The sequence below is a fragment of the Dipodomys merriami genome, unplaced genomic scaffold (assembly GCF_024711535.1).
Source record: "Dipodomys merriami isolate MVZ:Mamm:240054 unplaced genomic scaffold, mDipMer1.0.p SCAF_12, whole genome shotgun sequence".
Taxonomy (NCBI): domain Eukaryota; kingdom Metazoa; phylum Chordata; class Mammalia; order Rodentia; family Heteromyidae; genus Dipodomys; species Dipodomys merriami.
Genome location: NW_027202493.1, coordinates 42,288,976 through 42,306,914, shown reverse-complemented (window position 1 = coordinate 42,306,914; position 17,939 = coordinate 42,288,976). Strand labels below are relative to the sequence as shown.

At 43.3% G+C, this 17,939-nt stretch overlaps 1 protein-coding gene across 2 annotated transcripts in view; it reads left to right on the top strand.

The window, feature by feature from the left end:
- Positions 1–16,902, top strand: part of Ccdc25 (coiled-coil domain containing 25) — a 34,963-nt gene extending 18,061 nt beyond the window's left edge. For both annotated transcript variants that reach the window (XM_070016735.1, XM_070016734.1), the window contains 4 exons: positions 10,870–10,973; positions 11,157–11,359; positions 12,963–13,008; positions 15,475–16,902. In XM_070016735.1, coding sequence (XP_069872836.1) covers positions 10,870–10,973; positions 11,157–11,359; positions 12,963–13,008; positions 15,475–15,504 — 383 coding nt within the window. In that variant the 3' untranslated portion in view covers positions 15,505–16,902. The remainder of the gene's footprint in view (positions 1–10,869; positions 10,974–11,156; positions 11,360–12,962; positions 13,009–15,474) is intronic.
- Positions 16,903–17,939: the final 1,037 nt, after the last annotated feature.

Sequence of the window (17,939 nt, the reverse complement as noted above, 5' to 3'; positions counted from 1 at the left end):
GGGTCGAGATCATTTTGGTTTGATATGAAGTTGAAGGATGATTTGAGGGTTGACAAAAAGTAGAAAATAAACATGGGGCAGACACAGACCTGGTACCCAGTTGGAGGTTGCAGGGTAAGAGCTCGCAGCGGTCCTTCTTCCCTGTCTCTTAAAGACACTGGTTCCTTAATCTTCACTCAGGAAGCCTTAGTAACGAGTCAGGTTCAAGGCCAGGAAGGCAGAGGTCTTGCCTTATGGAGCCACCCATTTTCCACTCCATAAATCGGCAGGTTGTAATGAGATTGGTGTCATTCTCTTTTATAAGTAGGATAAGTTCTCTTAGCTCTTCAGTTATTGACATAAAAATTGAGATAATCATTATCCTTTTGCCACTGTGTTCCAGCCTCCTCCACATAGCTTTGTTCTTCCCTGTGTCCAAAGAACTTTGGGCTCTTCATCCTGTGCCCTGTGTCCTCTTAATCTCTTCACAGTTTACTAGTTCTAGAGAAAACAGAAGCTGGGGCAAGAGTCTTAAATCTGAATTGCCCCCTCTGTCCTCTTCAGCCGTTGCACAGCACAAGGAGTGGAGCCCAGGCTTCAGCTCTTTGACTCTGATGTGGAGCCTGGGGACGCAGGACAGCAGTCTCTGCTGTGAGAACTACAGAGTGCAGTCCACGCCTTGTACTTAGAAAAATTCCCTCCGTGCTTAACACCGAGAGAATGGAGATTAAATTTGTTTGTTGTCATGGAATTAACCTATTCCTGGTCTTAAGTGTAGAATTGTAGGTTAGCCTGATCTATATCAGCTGAGGAACATTGCCAGACAGAACTAACTCCCTGAACGTTGAGAAGACTCTGTATCACCCTTCCCTGCAGAGTGCACAGATTTTAAGCTAGCACCTAAGCATCTCTAGTCTGACTCAAAACTTGTGTCCCTTCTCATAGTTCATTCTGACCCAAGCAAGTCGTTGCTGTTTCTGATTGTGTGCCCTTGCTTACATTGTTCCTTGTGCTTTCAATTCTGTCCTCCTCAGTCATTACCTGAGCTAATCAGAGATAAGGTTCATAAGACAGAATAGTAATCGATAACACTGGAGTATTAGTAGTTACCTGCCTGGTCCTTCATAAACTCTTGAGTTAATATTATTTTCATTTGATGGATGAGAAAACTGAGCTTAAGGATTAAGGAACTTGCCCTAGGCCTCAGAGCTGTGGAATTGTGGTCCAGGCCAGATCTGAAGTGAAACCATCTGACTGTGAAGTCTTCTGTTTTCACCCGTAGCTCTACACACCTCTCCAGGGATGCTTCCCCTTCCCCGAACTTCCTCAGCGCCTGGCCCGTACTATCCCACAGTCGTTGATGCCTTCCTTTTTATAAACCGGTTATTATTTGTGTATTTACCACAGTGCCTTGCAATGGAGATTATTTTTTAAAGAACTGTTCATTTTAACTTAAACTTTTTAAGCCTACAGAAAAAAATGTAGCTTTCACTTAATATTAACAATTTAAATTTTTTCATATTTATTTGTTTTTTGTCCATGTCACTGTTAACTGTTTTAGTTGAATCATCTGTAGGAAGTGGATACTGAGCCTTCAGCATCTGTCTCCTAAGAACACTTCTTGTTTCTATTTCTTGGAGGTCTTTTTTTTCTTTCTGCCAGTCGTGGGTCTTGAACTCAGGGCCTGGGCACTGCCCCTGAGCTTCTTTTGCTCAAGGTTAGCACGCTACCACTTGAGCCACAGCACCACATCAGGCTGCTGTTTATGTGGTACTGAGGAATCATACCCAGGGCTTTATGCATGCTAGACAAGCACTCTACACTAAGCTACATTTCCAGCCCTCCTTGGAGTTCATTTTGATAAACATCATTTTATATGATCATATGCACATAGCTATTGAGCCTTTGTGATCTTCTCCTAAGGATATCCTCCTTTGGTCTTACTGTGTGAATGTTAGTCTTGCTTACTTTATCATGTCCAAGTGTAATTTTTTTGTCTTTTACCACCCAGTGTATTTTACTTGTGGATTTATAGGCACATGTTCTGATCCAGGATGGGTGAATTTTGGTTTTTGTGACATAGGGTCTTGCTGTGTAGTTCAGATCACCCCCACACTCATGACCCTCCTTCATGTGTGTTTTTCCTTGTCACAGCTCTTTGCTATCTGATCTGGATGTGCTGCTTTAACTATCAGGACATTAATTTTTAAAGGGTACAGGTCAGGAGAGGAGTATCCACAGTCTGGGTTTGTCTGCACCTTTTCTTCTTGACTAGAGTCGCTATACATTTTTCAGCAGAAAACTGCAGAAGTGAGGTTTTCGTCACTCCAGTTAGGCAGCACAGGACATGACTCAGGTGGAGTGCTCTGGCTTCTCCAGGGTATGGGGACCATAGCTGTTTCACGTGGAAGGGCGGTGCAGCACATCAGACTAGCAATACACCTGTGATTCTCAGCTGCTGGGAGGCTGTTAGGAGTGGAGGGAAAACCGCGCAGTGAACTTGTTACAGTGAGAGGAGAGGACAGAGCAGGTGAACAGTGTGCCTGGCAACCTCTCGTCTAGCCTGTGAGAGCTGTGATGACCTTTTTTTTTTATTGTGATTAAGTGATTACATAATTTCCCAAATTTCACAATATTGTGGGATAGTGATGCTCATTTAAAGTCACAAACTCATTCTAACTTTCCTGGAGCAAATTGTCTATCACAGTCTATAAGATATAACGGTGTACACATATATACCATACATGTGATCAGCAGCATGGGGTTATTTAGTAGTGGTTCGACCAGATGAGTGGAAGTTCTTTGTTTCTTAAGTCCTGTTAATTTTGTCATATCACCTAACATTTTGGATTTAACTATGTACCGTTTGTCTCTTTGCTCTTGGCTTACCTCACTCAACATGATTTCTTCTAGCTCCATCCATTTCCCTGCAAATGCCATTATTTTGTCATTTCTAATGGCTTCATAATATTCCATTGTGTATAGATACCACAATTTTTGGATCCATTCATCTGTGGTGGGGCATTTGGGTTGTTTCCATATCCTAGCTATTGTGAACAGTGCTGCAATAAACATGGAGGTACATGTGTCCTTGTATATTGGTTCCTGTTGTTCAGGGTAGATGCCTAGAAGTGGTATGACTGGGTCATAAGGGAGGTCAATATTTAGCTTTCTGAGGACCCTCCAGACTGCTTTCCAAAGTGGTTTTATAAGTATATATTCCCACCAGCAGTGTAATAGGGTTCCTCTTTCTCCACATCCCCTCCAGCATTTGTCGTTGGCTGACTTGTGGATGTGGGCCATTCTGACTGGGGTAAGGTGGTATCTCAGGGTTGTCTTTATTTGCATTTCCTTCACAACCAGGGATGGTGAACATTTCCTCATGTGTTTTTTTTTTTTTTTGGGGGGGGGGTCCAGTCCTGGGGCCTGAACTCTGGGCCTGGGCGCTGTCCCTCAGTTCTTCAGCTCAAGGCTAATGCTCTACCACTTGAGCCACAGTGCCACTTCCGGATTTTTTCTTTATGTGGTGCTGAAGAATTGAACCCAGGGCCTCATGCATGCAAGGCAAGTGCTGTACCACTGAGCCACCTTCCCAGCCCTTCCTCATGTGTTTCTTTGCCATTTTTATTTCTTCATCTGAGAAGTCTCTCTTTATTTCCCTTGCCCATTTAGTAATTTGTTTCTTAGGTTTGGGAGGGATTAGTTTCTTGAGTTCCCTGTATATACTGGATAGTAACCCCTTGCTAGTAAATATTTTTTCCCAATTAGTTGATTGTCTTTCTAGCTTGGTTGCGATAGCTTTAGCTGTGCAGAAGCTTTTTATTTTAAGGTAGTCAGTCCCATTTGTTGAGTCTCTCCAATTTGTTGTGCCACTGGGACTCTGTTCAGGAAGTTCCTTCCTGTGCCTATAAGTTCAAGTGTCTTTCCTACTCTGTCCTGTAGTAGTTTCAGAGATTCAGGTTTGTTAAGGTCTTTAATCCATTTTGAGTTGATGTTGGTGCATTGTGATAGGCTAGGGTCCACTTTTAGTCTTCTTCATGTGGCCGCCCAGTTTTCCCAGCACCAGTGGTTGAAGAGGCTGTGTTTCTTCCATTGTATGTCTTTGGCTCCTTTGTCAAATATCAGCTGACTGCAGGCCTGTGGCTTTACTTCTGGATCTTCTATTCCATTGGTCTTCGGGTTTGTTTTTGTGCCAGTACCATGCTGTCTTTGTTATTATAGCTCTATAGTAGAGTTTGAAGTTCGGCATGGATATCCCTCCTATGTTGTCTTTATTCCCTAGAGTTGTTTTGGCTATTCTAGGTCTTTTGTTGTTCCATATGAATTTTTGGACTGTTTTCTGTATTTCAGAGATGTACGTCATTGGGATTTTAATAGGAATTGCATTGAATTTGTATATTAATTTTGGCAGTATTGCCATTTTCACTATATTAAGTCTGCCTATCCAAGAGTATGGGAGGTCTTTCCATTTCCTAGTGTCTTCTGCAATATCTTTCTTTAATTTTTTTTATACTTTTTTTATAGTTTTTATTAAATAGTTCTTTTACATCTTTAGTTAGGTTAATTCCTAAATATTTTATTTTTTGGGAGGTTATTGTGAATGGGGTTGCTCCCTTTATTTTCCTTTCTGCTTATACATTGTCAGTGTACAGGAAGGCAACTGATTTTTGTGGGTTGATTTTGTATCCTGCTACTTTGCCGAAGTGATTCATGATTTCTAAGACTTTGGGGATGGAGTTTTGGGTATCCTGGAGGTATAGTATCATGTCATCTGCAAAAAGGGATAGTTTAACTTCTTCTTTCCCTATACGGATCCCTTTAATGTCTTTTTCTTGCCTTATTGCCCTGGCTAAGGGTTCCAGGACTATATTGAAGAGTGGAGAGAGTGGGCATTCTTGCCTTGTTCCTGATTTTAGGAGAATTGGTTGTAGCTTTTCCCCATTAAGTGTAATATTGGCTATTGGTCTGTCGTAAATGGCTTTTATTGTTTTAAGAAATGTTCCTTCTAAGCCGGGCGCTGGTGGCTCACGCCTGTAATCCTAGCTAACTCAGGAGGCTGAGATCTGAGGATCGAGGTTCAAAGCCAGCCCGGGCAGGACAGACCATGAGACTCCTATCTCCAATAAACCACCAGAAAACCGGAAGTGGCGCTGTAGCTCAAGTGGTAGAGCGCTCGCCTTGAGCTGAAGAGCTGAGGGACAGCGCCTAGGCCCAGAGTTCAAGCCCCACGACTGACACAAAAAAAAAAAAAAGAAAGAATGTTCCTTCTATTCCTATTTTCTCCAGAGCTTTTAGCATGAATGAATGTTGAATTTTATCAAAGGCCTTTTCTGCATCTGTGGAGATAATCATATGATTCTTGACCTTGGCTTTGTTGATGTGTTGGATTACATTTATTGATTTACATATGTTAAACCATCCCTGCATCTCTGGGATGAAGTCTACCTGGTCATAGTGTATGCTTTTTTTAATGTGTTTCTGTTAAGCTAGAATCTTGTTAAGGATCTTTGCATCTGTGTTCATCAAGGAAATTGGCCTGTAATTCTCTTTTTTGGTTGGGTCTTTGCCTGGTTTGGGGATGAGTGTAATATTGGCTTCGTAGAATGAGTTTGGGATAGCTCCCTCCTTCTCTGTTTCTCTGAAGAGCTTGAGGAGTATGGGTATTAGTTCTTCTTTAAAGGTCTTATGGAATTCTGTTGTGAATCCATCTGGTCCTGGGCTTTTTTTTGTTGGAAGACTTCTGATTGTTTCCAGTATCTTGTTGTAGGATATTGGTTTCTTTAATTGATTTACTTCTTATTTGCTCAGTTTGGGCAACTTGTATTTCTCTAGAAATGCATCCATTTCTGCCAGGTTTTCTTCCTTTAGAGAGTATAACTTTTAAAAGTAGTCCATTAAGATTGTTTGGATATCTTGGGTACGTGTTGTGATTTTTCCCGTGGCATCACTAATCTTGTTAATATGGCTTTCCTCTCTTCTTTTTTTAATTAATCTTGCCAATGGTCCATCAATTTTATTTATTTTTTCAAAGAACCAGCTTTTTGTTTGGTTAATTTTGGCTATGGTTCTCCAATTCCCTAATTCATTAATCTCTGCTCTTAGTTTGGTTATCCTGCTCCATCTAGTAACTTTAGGTTCCATTTTTTCATGTTTTTCTAGCTGTTTTAATTGCAACATGAGATTATTTACTTGGTCTGTCTCTATTTTCTTGATGTGGGCACTGAGGGCAATAAATTTGCCCCTCAGGACTGCTTTTGTTGTGTCCCACAAGTTTCTTTGTGAGGTTTTCATTTTCATGGAGCTGTAGGAAATACTTTATTTCTTCTTTGATCTCTTCCATTACCCAGGCATTGCTAAGAAGTGTGCTGTTCAATTTCCATGTATAAGAGTAATTTCTGCGGTATGCTTTGTTATTGAGAACTAGCTTGATTCCACTGTGGTCAGATAGGATACAGGGGATTATGTGGATCCCCTTGTATTTGCTTAATTTCCTTGCATGAACTATGATATAGTCTATTTTGGAGAAAGTTCCATGAGCTGCTGAAAAGAATGTGTACTGTGTTGTTTTAGGGTGAAATACTCGGTAGATGTCAGTTAATTCCTCTTGAAGTATGACCTCACTTAATTCGGTAGCTTCTTTGCCAATCCTCTAGTTGGTAGAACTGTCCTTTTGTGAGAGCGGGGTGTTAAAGTCTCCTAGTATTATCGCATTGGGATCTATTTTATTCTGTAAGTTTGATAGTATTTGCTTAACATATCTGGGTACACCAGTGTTTGGGGAATATAAGTTGATGAGGGTAATATCCTCCTCTTGGATTGTTCCCTGTATTAATATGTAGTGTCCATCCTTGTCTTTTTGTATTGATTTTAATGAAAAGTTTATTTTGTCAGATATCAGGATTACTATACCCACTTTCTTACTGGGGGCATTTGATTGGTAGATCCTTTTCCAACCCTTTACTCTGAGTTTGTATGTTTGGCTGAGAGGTGGGTCTCCTGTAGGCAACAGATGGATGGGTCATGTTTTCTGATCCAATCTGCAGTTCTTTTTCTTTTGATTGGTGAATTAAGCCCATTAATATTAAGAGATAGTACAGAAAGATGCATTGTGGTCCATGTCATCCCGTTTTCATCAGTTTTTCTTCTTTCCTTCTGTGCTTGCTCAATTTGACTTCTATTAATGCCTGTCTGGGTGCAGGTCTCAGTTCCTGGTTGCTTTCTTCAGGTTGTGTCCCCGCTCTTAGTATTCTTTGTAATGCTGGCTTAATGTTTATGTATTTAGTTTTTCTTTGCTATTAAAAATTTTCAGCTCTCCATCCAATGTGAATGCTAGCTTTGCCGGGTATATCAGTCTGGGTTGGCAGTTATTGGCTCTCAGGGTTCATATGTTACTTTCCCAGGCCTTTCTTGCATTCAGTGTTTTTTTCCCATTGCAGTATAGGTCCTTCTTCATTTTTGCTGCATGCAAGATTGTTTCCTTATTATTCAGATCTATCATTTTTACTATAATATATCTAGAAGTATTTCTCCTGTGATCTTGCTTGTTAGGTGTTCTATATGCTTCTGTTATGTAGTTAAGATGTTCTTTTTTGAGATGGGGAAAATTTTCACCGATTATCTTGTTGAATAGGTATTGCATTCTCTTGCTTTGATATTCCTCACCTTCGTCCACTCCAATTATATGAAGGTTAAATTTCTTGGCACTATCTGTTGCTCTTGAATTTCCCTTTGGCATAATTTAAGTGATTTTTCCATATGTCATTTTTTGGTCCAGTTGGTGTATTCTGTCTTCTGTATCTGACACTCTACATTCCATTTCGTTCACTCTGTTAACTGTGGCTTCCATTGTGGTTTGCATGGAGGAAATGGACTCTTATGGATTTGATGTTGGTTCTCAAAGTACTGATATCACCTCTTAATTAGGTATGTACTGCCTCTATTTTGGCATTTCTCACTTCTTAGGTATATACTGCCTCTATTTTTGCGTGTACCTCGTGTTTGAGATCCTGCATCTCTTTCGACAGTTCGTCCCTGTGTTCTTTCTATTTCTGGTCTATTTCTGGCTTTATTTCTTGAGTCATTGCCTCCAGCATCCCTTGGATGTAGCTTTTGTCTTCCATTCCTGCTTTGTTCCCACTGGGGCTCTCCCCTGGGTGGCTGCTGGCTAGTGGGGATAGCTTGCTATCCTGGGTGTTGATAAACCTTGTAATTTTTCTCTGTGATTTTCGCATGGGGGTTCAGGGATTATTGGAGACTAATCTGAAATTTTGTTTTAGTCAATAGGTGTCTGTCTTTGCTTGGTTGCTGTTTCTGTATTGGTAGAGAGTCTGTACCTGATCTCGTTTCTGTTGGGGGCCGACCTCCAGCTGTTGGTCTAACCCACATAGGGTTCTCAGCTCTCTGCTGTAGATCACTGGCAGTTCCCGCCTTTGGAAGGGTTGAGCAGCCTAGACTGCTCCTGTTTGCTCCTACAGGTGCTCTTGGCAAGATCGGATGTGCTGGATGCACTCTCCCAGATGCTGGAGTCTGCTATGGGCTCCTGATGGGGTTTTTTGGGCCGGTTGTGGGCTTGAACTCTGGGCTTAGGTGCTGTCCCTCAACTCTTCAGCTCAAGGCTGGCACCCTATCATTTGAGCCACAGCACCACTTCTGGCCTTTTCTGCTTATGGATGGTGAGGAATCAGATCCAGGGCCTCATGCACCCAAGACAAGCACTCTACTGCTGAGCCACCTTACCAGCCTGAGCTCCTGCCTACTATCAGGTGCTGGTGGCCTGTTGTTGCCTATAATATAGGGGTCGGGTTCTGGTGGGGTTTGAGCTTCTCTTGTCGTGAGCCCCTGGGTCTTTTGTTGTCAAAGGCGTGCTTCCCAGGGAGTGCAGTTCCCTGTTTTTCTCCCCTCTGCTGAGGCGTGTGTTCAGCTTCTGACTTCAGTTGGGAGGAGTTGATTGTGTTGTTCAGGCACTGGATCCCCAGGCCTGGTCCGGGCCCCCCGCCTGGGGCACGCTGGTTGGGCCTGTGCTACTGTTTATACCACCTAGGTTATGCAGCCTGGGATACACCATTCAAATTTCTTCTACTGTTGGGTGTCTTGACCCAGGGGCGCTGTTCCTGGCTTGGGCGTTTAAGCTGCCTTCCAGGGGCGCTCTTGCTCTAGCCTGGCCAGCTGAGTGTGCTCCGCGGGCTGGTGGAGCTCTTGAACAGTTCCCGTTTTAGTGGGTCCTGTGGTCCAGGTGTTGGGGTAGGGAGTCTGGGTCAGGGTCTGGGGATTCCCACCAGCTCTGGTCTCTCTTGAGGGATATACTGTCCCCTGCGGGGCACTCAACCCTGGAGCTAGTTTTTTCTGTGTGATGCAGGTCGTCGGTTGCCGTTGCAATCAGAGTTCAGTTGGGGTGGTTGCGGGCTGTGCTGGGTGGTGGTGGCTCTGTGTGATTCTCTTCTGTCTATGCCTAGGTCGACGCTGTCGGGTCCACACTGTGTGTTGGGCATCCAGCCTCTGCCCGAGGGGTAGGGGAGGGGCCTCCGTGCAGGTTCTGAGCACTGGGGTTTGTCTCTGTGCTCTCCGGATCAGCACCAGTTCCTTGAAGGTCTTCTGCTCTGGTGGGCATCCCGTGTAGCTCTGGGGCTCCCATCGTGGGGCCAAGTTCTGGGCTCGGAGGTTTCTCCGTTTGTCGCGATTGGCCGGTCTGACACCAGTACCTCAGGCGGCTTCTGCACAGGTGATCTGCAGACAGCCCCATGTGTCTCTGGGACTCCGGGCAGCCTCCATGCAGATTCTGAGCACTGGGGTTTGTCTCTGTTTGTGCTCTCCGGATCCGTGCCAGTTCCTTGCAGGTCTTCTGCTCTGGAGTTCTGTGGGTGTCCTGTGTAGCTCTGGGGTTCCCGCTGTGGGGTCTAGTGGCTTTGGTGGGATGGAGCCTCTCTGCTCGGATGGAGAGTGAGAGGTGGGGGTGGGATCTTTGTGCAGACTCCCAGCTCAGAGATTTCTCTGTTCGTGGTGATCAGCGGGTCTGCAGACCAGTACCTCAGGCGGCTTCTGCGTTGGTGATCTGCAGGCAGCTCCCTGTGTCTCTGGGACTCAGGCAGCCCCTGCCAAGCCAGCTGGCTGCGGCTTGGCGTGTTGCTACGCAACCACTAAAGTTTGGGGGAGGGGTCTTCACGCTTCTCTGTTCTGAAATTTTCTTTTTTGTTATTTTCCACCTCCTGTTTTTCTCTGGGTGTTTGTCTTTTTGTTGTCAGTCTTTTAGGGAGATTAAGCATTGGAACTCGAACTCTCTTTTTGGTTGGAGAGAGCTGTGGCGTTTCCCTGCTGCCCCGTCGCCATCTTGGTCCCCCCTGTGATGACCTTTTAATAATTTCTTTGGCTAAAGAGCTGCAGTACGCTCTTCATTCAGATGAGATTCAGAGAGTCATGGGGACTTCACCGGAGTGGCACTGCTGGATTCTGGTGGTGCCAAAGTCCAGTCCAAGTCTTCAGAACCCCAGGCCAGGGCTTTATATTGCTGCTTACCCATGCTCAACTCAAGGATTGTGTTGATAATCTCAGGATACTTACTTATAGTTCTTTTCTCTTGGAAAAATCACACAAAAAGAATTTACGTTCAATTTTGGACTGTTCTCAAAGTCCCTGAGGCTAATGGTGGACCCATCCCTGCTTCCAGTTAATGCTGTCCTTGGTCTTGTGTTGAATGTCAGTTCTACTCTTGGCCTGTTGTTATTGTTGCTTTTCTGCTGTTTGGTGCTGGAGCACAGTGCTGGCTTGACAACATTCTGTGATTTGAAATGGCGGAAGCTTGTTCCTCCTAAGCCTCTTCCCAGCTAGGATGATGGTGAGGGGGCCCGTCGCTGCATCTCATCCTACCTGCGTGTTCAAGTCACTCTCTCCTGGCAGGCTGCAAGATGAACAACGTTAACGTGGTATACACACCATGGTCTAACTTGAAGAAAACTGCTGACATGGATGTGGGGCAGATAGGCTTTCACAGGCAGAAGGATGTAAGTACTTGCTCCTCTGCAGAGTGGACCCACACCTGTATTGTCTGCCATGGGGGTGGAGGTGGTGAGGGCGGAGCAGGACATGGGTGTCCTAAGAGTTAAACTGAGCTGAAAACCTTGGCTTTTGGGGGAAGAAAAAAGAAAAATAAGAGTCAGTACTTTCCCCCCCAATCTCTCTCAAAGGTAAAAATTGTGACAGTAGAGAAGAAAGTGAATGAGATTCTGAACCGATTAGAAAAGACTAAATCAGAGCGGTTCCCAGACCTGGCAGCAGAGAAAGAAGGCCGAGACCGTGAAGAGAGAAATGAAAAAAAAGCCCAGATTCAGGAAATGAAAAGGAGAGAGAAAGAAGAGATGAAGAAGAAGAGGGAAATGGACGAACTTAGGTATGCTGGAGCTCTGGTCTTGGTGTCAGTCCAGAGAATTGTTCTTACTCATCTCAATCCTGGATTTACCTTAAGAATGATGTGTTACTGGATGGAGGGACATATCATGAAAAACCTTAAATGAGTCTATGAAAAAGGCACCTAGGCCAGGCACCGGTGGCTCATACTTATCATCCTAGCTACTCAGTTGGTTGAGATCTGAGGATCAAGGTTCAAAGCCTACCCAGATAGGAAAATCCGTGAGACTCTTATTTCCAATAAACCATCAGAAAACCAGAAGTGACACTGTGGCTCAAGTGGTAGAGCACTTGCCTTGAGCTGAAGAGCTGAGGGAGAGCTGCCAGGCCCAGAGTTCAAGCCCCACAACTGACTCCCCAACAAAGGCACTTACATTAGTGTTCTGGTCTGATGAATGCCCCTTTTAGGATATGCAAATATGTGAAATAAAACAACCACCAAAAGTTTTTCTTAGAGTTTAGTTTGTAAAGTTCTTCAGAAAGGAAAAGATGTTACAGTATGTATGTAATAATGACTACAATTTGAATGAGTTGTTTTAGCTATGAAAACCAATACTAATATTGACAAAGCTGTTTTAAAACCAAATACACACACATACAATTTTTTCCCCCTTTTTTGGTACTGGAACTAGGGCTTGAACTTAGAGCTTTTTCACTCAAGGCTGGCACTCTACCACTTTAGCCATACCAGCACTTCCAGCTTTTTGGTGGTTAATTGGAGATAAGAGTCTTCACAGACTTTTCTTCCTGGGCTGACTTTGAACCTTATACCTCAGATCTCAGTCTCCTGAGTAGCTAGGATACAGGATTCAGTAAGCCATCAACATCCTGCTCTTTTTCTGTTTTGAAAGACTGAAATAAGGGCCGGGAAGGTAGCTCAGTGTAGAGTGCTTGCCTTGCATGCATGAGGCCCTGGGTTCAATTCCTCAGTACCACATAAGCAGAAAGTGGTAGAGTGCTGGCCTTGAGCTGAAGAACTGAGGGACAACGCCCAAGTCCAAAGTTCAGGCCCCAAGACCGACAAAAAAAAAAAAGACTGAATAATGTGAGGCTTCTGTTCCCTACAATATTTCAAACATAGTTTGGTTTCTGAATACCAGTGAATAAGGCCATGAAGATATTTCAGTTTTCTACTGCTTCCATAAGAAATTATCACAAATTTAGTTGCTTAAAACAACAGATTTATTGTTCAGCAGAGTTCACTGGTCTAAGTCAGGGTATCATGTGGGTAGGCTGGTTCCTTTCAGGGTAATTTGGGATTGAAGAGGAGGAACTAAGAATAATCCATTGGTTTCCGGTATAAAGCGGTCAGTGATGTCGAGCCAGGGAACAGTGGAAAAGAACCAAATTGCTTTAGGTAGGAACTACTAGAACATGAGATAGAGACTAAAAAAGGTGAAAATACTTTTGAGCCATCAAAAAAGATGTCAGAGAGGCAGTTGTATTAATGAGTAGAGGTTAGAGGAAATGGGGCCTACACTAAAGTAAATTTGTGTGTTACTTTCATAATGATCCTTCATCCTGGGTGGTAAACATTCATGAAATGCTGTTGACTAGATAAACTTACTTTAAGTATTTTCTTCTAGGAGCTATTCATCCCTAATGAAAGTTGAGAATATGTCTTCAAATCAGGTATGCTCATCATTTACTCTAATGTGTGGTGAAATAAATCACTAGAGACTTTAATAATTGAATTACCATTATAGTTGGACATTTTTGAGCATTGGTTCTAAGACCTCCATAAATACCAAAATCTGCAGGTGCTCCAGTCCCTTGTTTAATTGAAGTACTTATTTAAGTGGTAAAGTACTTGTTTAAGTGGTTAAGTACTCATTTATTACCTATGCATATTTTCCCATATTCTTTAAATAATACCCTAAATTAAATATAAATGTTATGTAAATAGATGTTAAATTGTTTTACTTAGAGAATAATGACAAATCCATGCATGTTCAAATGTTTTTTTTTTTTAAGTATTTCTCAGCTGGGTACTGGTGACTCACTCTAGTCCTGGCTACTCAGGAGGCTGAGATCTGAGGTTTGCCATTTGAAGCCAGACAGGAAAGTCCATATGACTCTTACCTCCAATTAATCTCCAAAAATGAAGTGGCAAAGAGTAGCCTTGAGCAAAGAAAGCTCAGAGACAGCACCCAGGGCATAAGTTCAAGCCCTAGGGCGGACACACATACAAAAACCACTTGCATTTGGTTGCATCTACAGACAGGGAACCCACAGATATGGAAGGCCTTATGTGAACATACATACACACTGTGTGATTAGTGACAAATTTTGAGAGTTCTAGGACTTTGACATTAAATCTTTCCAACAGAAGATTACTAATCCTTGTGCCCTCCTCTGTGTTGCTTGCTACCCTGTGTACTAGAGCCCCAGGTTTGAATCAGCTTTTAAGTTCCCAGTTTACCAGTACAAAAGTACTTCTCCTGGGAATACTTATTATCAGAAGAAGGGCTCTTACAGCCTTTTCTGTTCTTAAAAAGGAAGGCTTTATTTCCCCTCAGAATCTTTGGTTAAAGGACATAGACCTTTTTGTAGTCTAACTTGGCAACATGTCCAGTTGTTTTCATTTAAAGGCTGGTGTTTAAGATAAGACTTGAATTTTAATTTAGTTTATACAGTTTCAACAGGAGGAAGTTAAATGTTTCACCTGAAGGTGATTTTAATTTTGAATTTTTGGCAGAATAATTTTCTAATCTTTTTCAACTTTCGTAAATTTGGTATTGGAGCCATAAACAATTATTTTTAACATTCTGTTTGCATACTAATTATCACTAGGTGGGAAAAAAAAACCATTTGTTAAATTGAAAAGCACATGGACTCGAAGTGAAAGGAATCTAAAATACAAAGATGGTTCACATAAAGTTTTGGATCTCTGATTGGTATTTAAGTTTCTGTGATCCTTGAGACTCGCTTTCAGGCACATGAGAAGTGGGGTGAGGCACGCTCTTTAAAGTGTCACCAGCCCCGTATTAACTCTGGGGTTGTTCACCTGTAGTAGTTGCAGTGTAATGTTGATGTTTCAAGTATAGTCCAGATACCTGTGCCAGCAGCTCTGCTTGTTGTATAGTTGTCTGAGGCACAGTGAAGCACAGGAAGCACAGTGAGAGCCATGAAGTAACACCAGAGATAAAAACCAGATTCAATGGAGCCACTGTTTTCTACCCATATCTGGAGTTTTCCTCCTGTCTCTAACTAAGGACATTGAGTGAGGAAGAGAAGGGCTTGTACAAACCTATGCCCTATCCCTGTCGGTAATGTGGGTGTCAAGCAACAAGAAAGAGGCGATAACACACATCAGTACTCAGATTGTAACATTGTCAAGTTGCTGTACCAGGACTCAGCATGGTGGTGAACATTGGCAAAGGAGCCTGAAAATGCCTGGAGCGTCTTCTCCAGGATTTGGTTATAAGCCACATCATACAATGGGTCCCTTTGCTGTGTATATGCCACTATATAAGATTTTCTTAAGTACAAAAAGGAAAAGAACTCAAAATTGTCTTGGGCAATAGCAAACTTAAAACAACCTTGAGGCTCGATAAACTAGTATTAAGCCACAAGTATTGTGCAAGGTGGTAGTTAGCACAGTGTAGTTAGTATGAAGGTATCATGTTTCTGTTTACCTGATGTGGATGTGAATGGAGAGCAAAGTTACTGCAGCGAAGCAGACCCATGTGACCATTGTCTCACATACTTTTTTTTTCACTTAAAAATTTTTTTTTCATTGTAAGGAATTTGTCTGAATAATTAGGTTGTGCTTCTGCAGCATCTTGTTTTCTGATAGTCGCTTTTGTTAGACCTGTCCCAGCCCAGCTGGGCCTTTCCTCGTGCTGTGGAAATCATGGTGACTTGGTGCTGTGAGGCAGGCCAGGCAGGGATACAAGGAGACACACTGGCTCTGCTGATCCAGCTGCTTCAGGGAATTAAAGGAGACGGAGGTGACGTGCAGAGAGGTTAGTCTTGTTCCTTTTGGATTCCTGAGCCCTGAGATTAGCAGTGAGAAGGAGGCTTGTCAGTTAAGATCATAACTGGAAATTTAAAACTTTGCAGGTTTTTATGGTTTCATTTTTGTATTTCCTATAGGACGGCAATGATTCTGATGAATTCATGTGAAAAGAGGAAGGACCTTTGAAAGATGTGACTGGAGGGACAGTGGCAGAGCTTTTGATTTCATCTATGTTATAATGATAAAACCACCAACCAAAAATCTACCTTCATTCTACATTGGTATTACCCATTTTGGAATCCAAGAGAAATGGCTCCCGTTTTGCTGACAGCAAAGGAACAGATATTATATATAATACAGTTGAACTTGAAGACAGTATATAATTCTGGGGAACAAAATATTTGGGGCAGAACACATCTCAGTACTTGGTGGAAGCTGGCGGCCCTTGTTTGTGAGATAGACTTCAGAGCACACCCGCTCTGAAAAGTGGTCCAGCCCTGAACGCAAGTGTCTTGAAATGCTTTTCATATTCATAAAATACCTTTTTTCCCCATCTTTTTAGGAAAAATTGGTTGGTGGGTAATAGGCCAGTGTTCTCCCATCCCCAGTTTTTTGATTAGATACAAGGATGCATGGGTTTTGAAGATGGTGGTGGTATTTCAGCATTTGCATTCCCTGTTGTCTGAGGCTGGTGACTGGTGCTCCTCAGCTGTCTACTTGACCAGCTCTTTTGTCCTTGCTTTCAGGGAGTGAGGCCTCTATTAGCCGCATCGTGTTTAAAGAAATAGTTGATTTTAATCAAGTTTGGGCCTGGGGGGTCAATTGCTTCCTGAGCATGAAGTAATCCATGCCATGAATATGGTGACTTCCCTCCTCCAGCCAGTTTGGGGCCCGAGATAAATAGAGGAAGGGATGTTCTCACCATTGGGTGGGAGAGAAGAGTTACCAGATATAGCATGAAGCAAAATCCACAGTAAGTTGTGGTTTAGAAGGAAAGCCAAGCATTCCCCAGCCACCCGAGTAATTTGTGTCCCTACCTTGAAATAATAAGTATTTTGAGTAGTAACTTCAGAGTTGAGATTTCTTCAGTGTGGACTCCATAACATAGTATATCCATTGCTATTCATGGGCACCACTTGCTAGCCAGAGTGCTGCTGATCAGAAGACACAGAAAGCAGCCACTGTAAGAAGAAGGAAAACAGCAAAAGAAGAGAACAGAGCCTGCATGACAGCAAGTGTGTAGATCACATTAATATACCCCAGATTCTGCCCACAGTGCTGTTATTCTAAGTTAGCTAAACTCTCCTGCAGTGGAGCTTCCTATCTTTCATGGCTCTTTGGAAGTGGGTAGAGCCAGAAGACAAGCATCACTTCCTACTTCAAGTTGGTATATGGGGTTGAACTGGAAAGTTCTCTGAGGCGTAGGTCATTGCCAGTCTTTGAAAAGGTGTGGGAAGCAGCACCAGAAATCAGTGATTTTGTGTTTGCGTGTGTCTGATACTCAGTCTGAAGTTCTACTATTAAAAAACATAAAAATAAAGTACCAACTTCTTTTTTATCTGGAAGGACAAGGATACGTGAATTCTTCAAATTTGCTGGTTACAAAAGAGACATCCTGCCAGGTGTCAGTGGCTCACGCCTGTAATCCTAGCTACTCAGGAGGCTGAGATCTGAGGATCAAGGTTCAAAGCCAGCCCGGGCAGGAAGGTTCGTGAGACTTATCTCCATTAACCACTCAGAAAACTGGAAGTGGCGCGGTGGCTCAAGAGGTAGAGTGCCTGCCTTGAGCTGAAGAGCTGAGGGACAGCGCCCAGGCCCAGAGTTCAAGCCCCACAACTGACAAAAAAAGAAAACCCTTTGCCCATGCTGGCTGTGAGTGATCTTGCTGTGAAAACCTCTGTGTCGTCGGCTCATTGTGCAAACACAGCCTTGAGCCCTGGGCAAGCTTGTTCTGGCAGGTGCTGTAGAGGGGCCTCTTCCTCTCCATGTCCACCGCTGCTTGGCCATCCCATCTCTTGTCTTCTGCCTGGTCACACAAGCCTCTCAGACAGGAGACTGCCTCCACAGTTGCCTGTGTGCCCTCGGCTTCTGCCTGTGCAGGCCTCTTCTGCCCCATGTTGAACCCACAGAGTTTCTTTTATTTATTTTTGGCTGGTCGTGGGGCTTGAACTCTGGGCCTGGGTGCTGTCCCTGCGCTCTTCAGCTCAAGGCGAGCGCTCTACCGCTTGAGCCACAGCGCCATTTCCTGAACCCACAGAGTTTCTGAGGAATACATATTTTTACTGCGATGTGGGAGGTCATAATTCTCATCTTACACTGCTTCAGATTGCCAAGGCCTCTGAATTCTTGGCGTTTGTCCCGTTAGCTGTTTTATCTGACTTTCCCTGCCTCTCCTTGGCCCCAGTGAGCAGCACAGGCCTTTCTTTTGAGGACATAACAGATTCATTGCCAGTGGTTCAACTTGGCATCAGTCGTCTCATTTCTTGCTTCTGGCCTGTTTCCGGGGTGTTTGATAGTTGGAAATTGTTACTGTTTTCAGGAGCCTTGCCCTTATTCAGGCTTCTCTGAGTCCTACTACCCCTAATCAAGTGTCCTCTTTTTT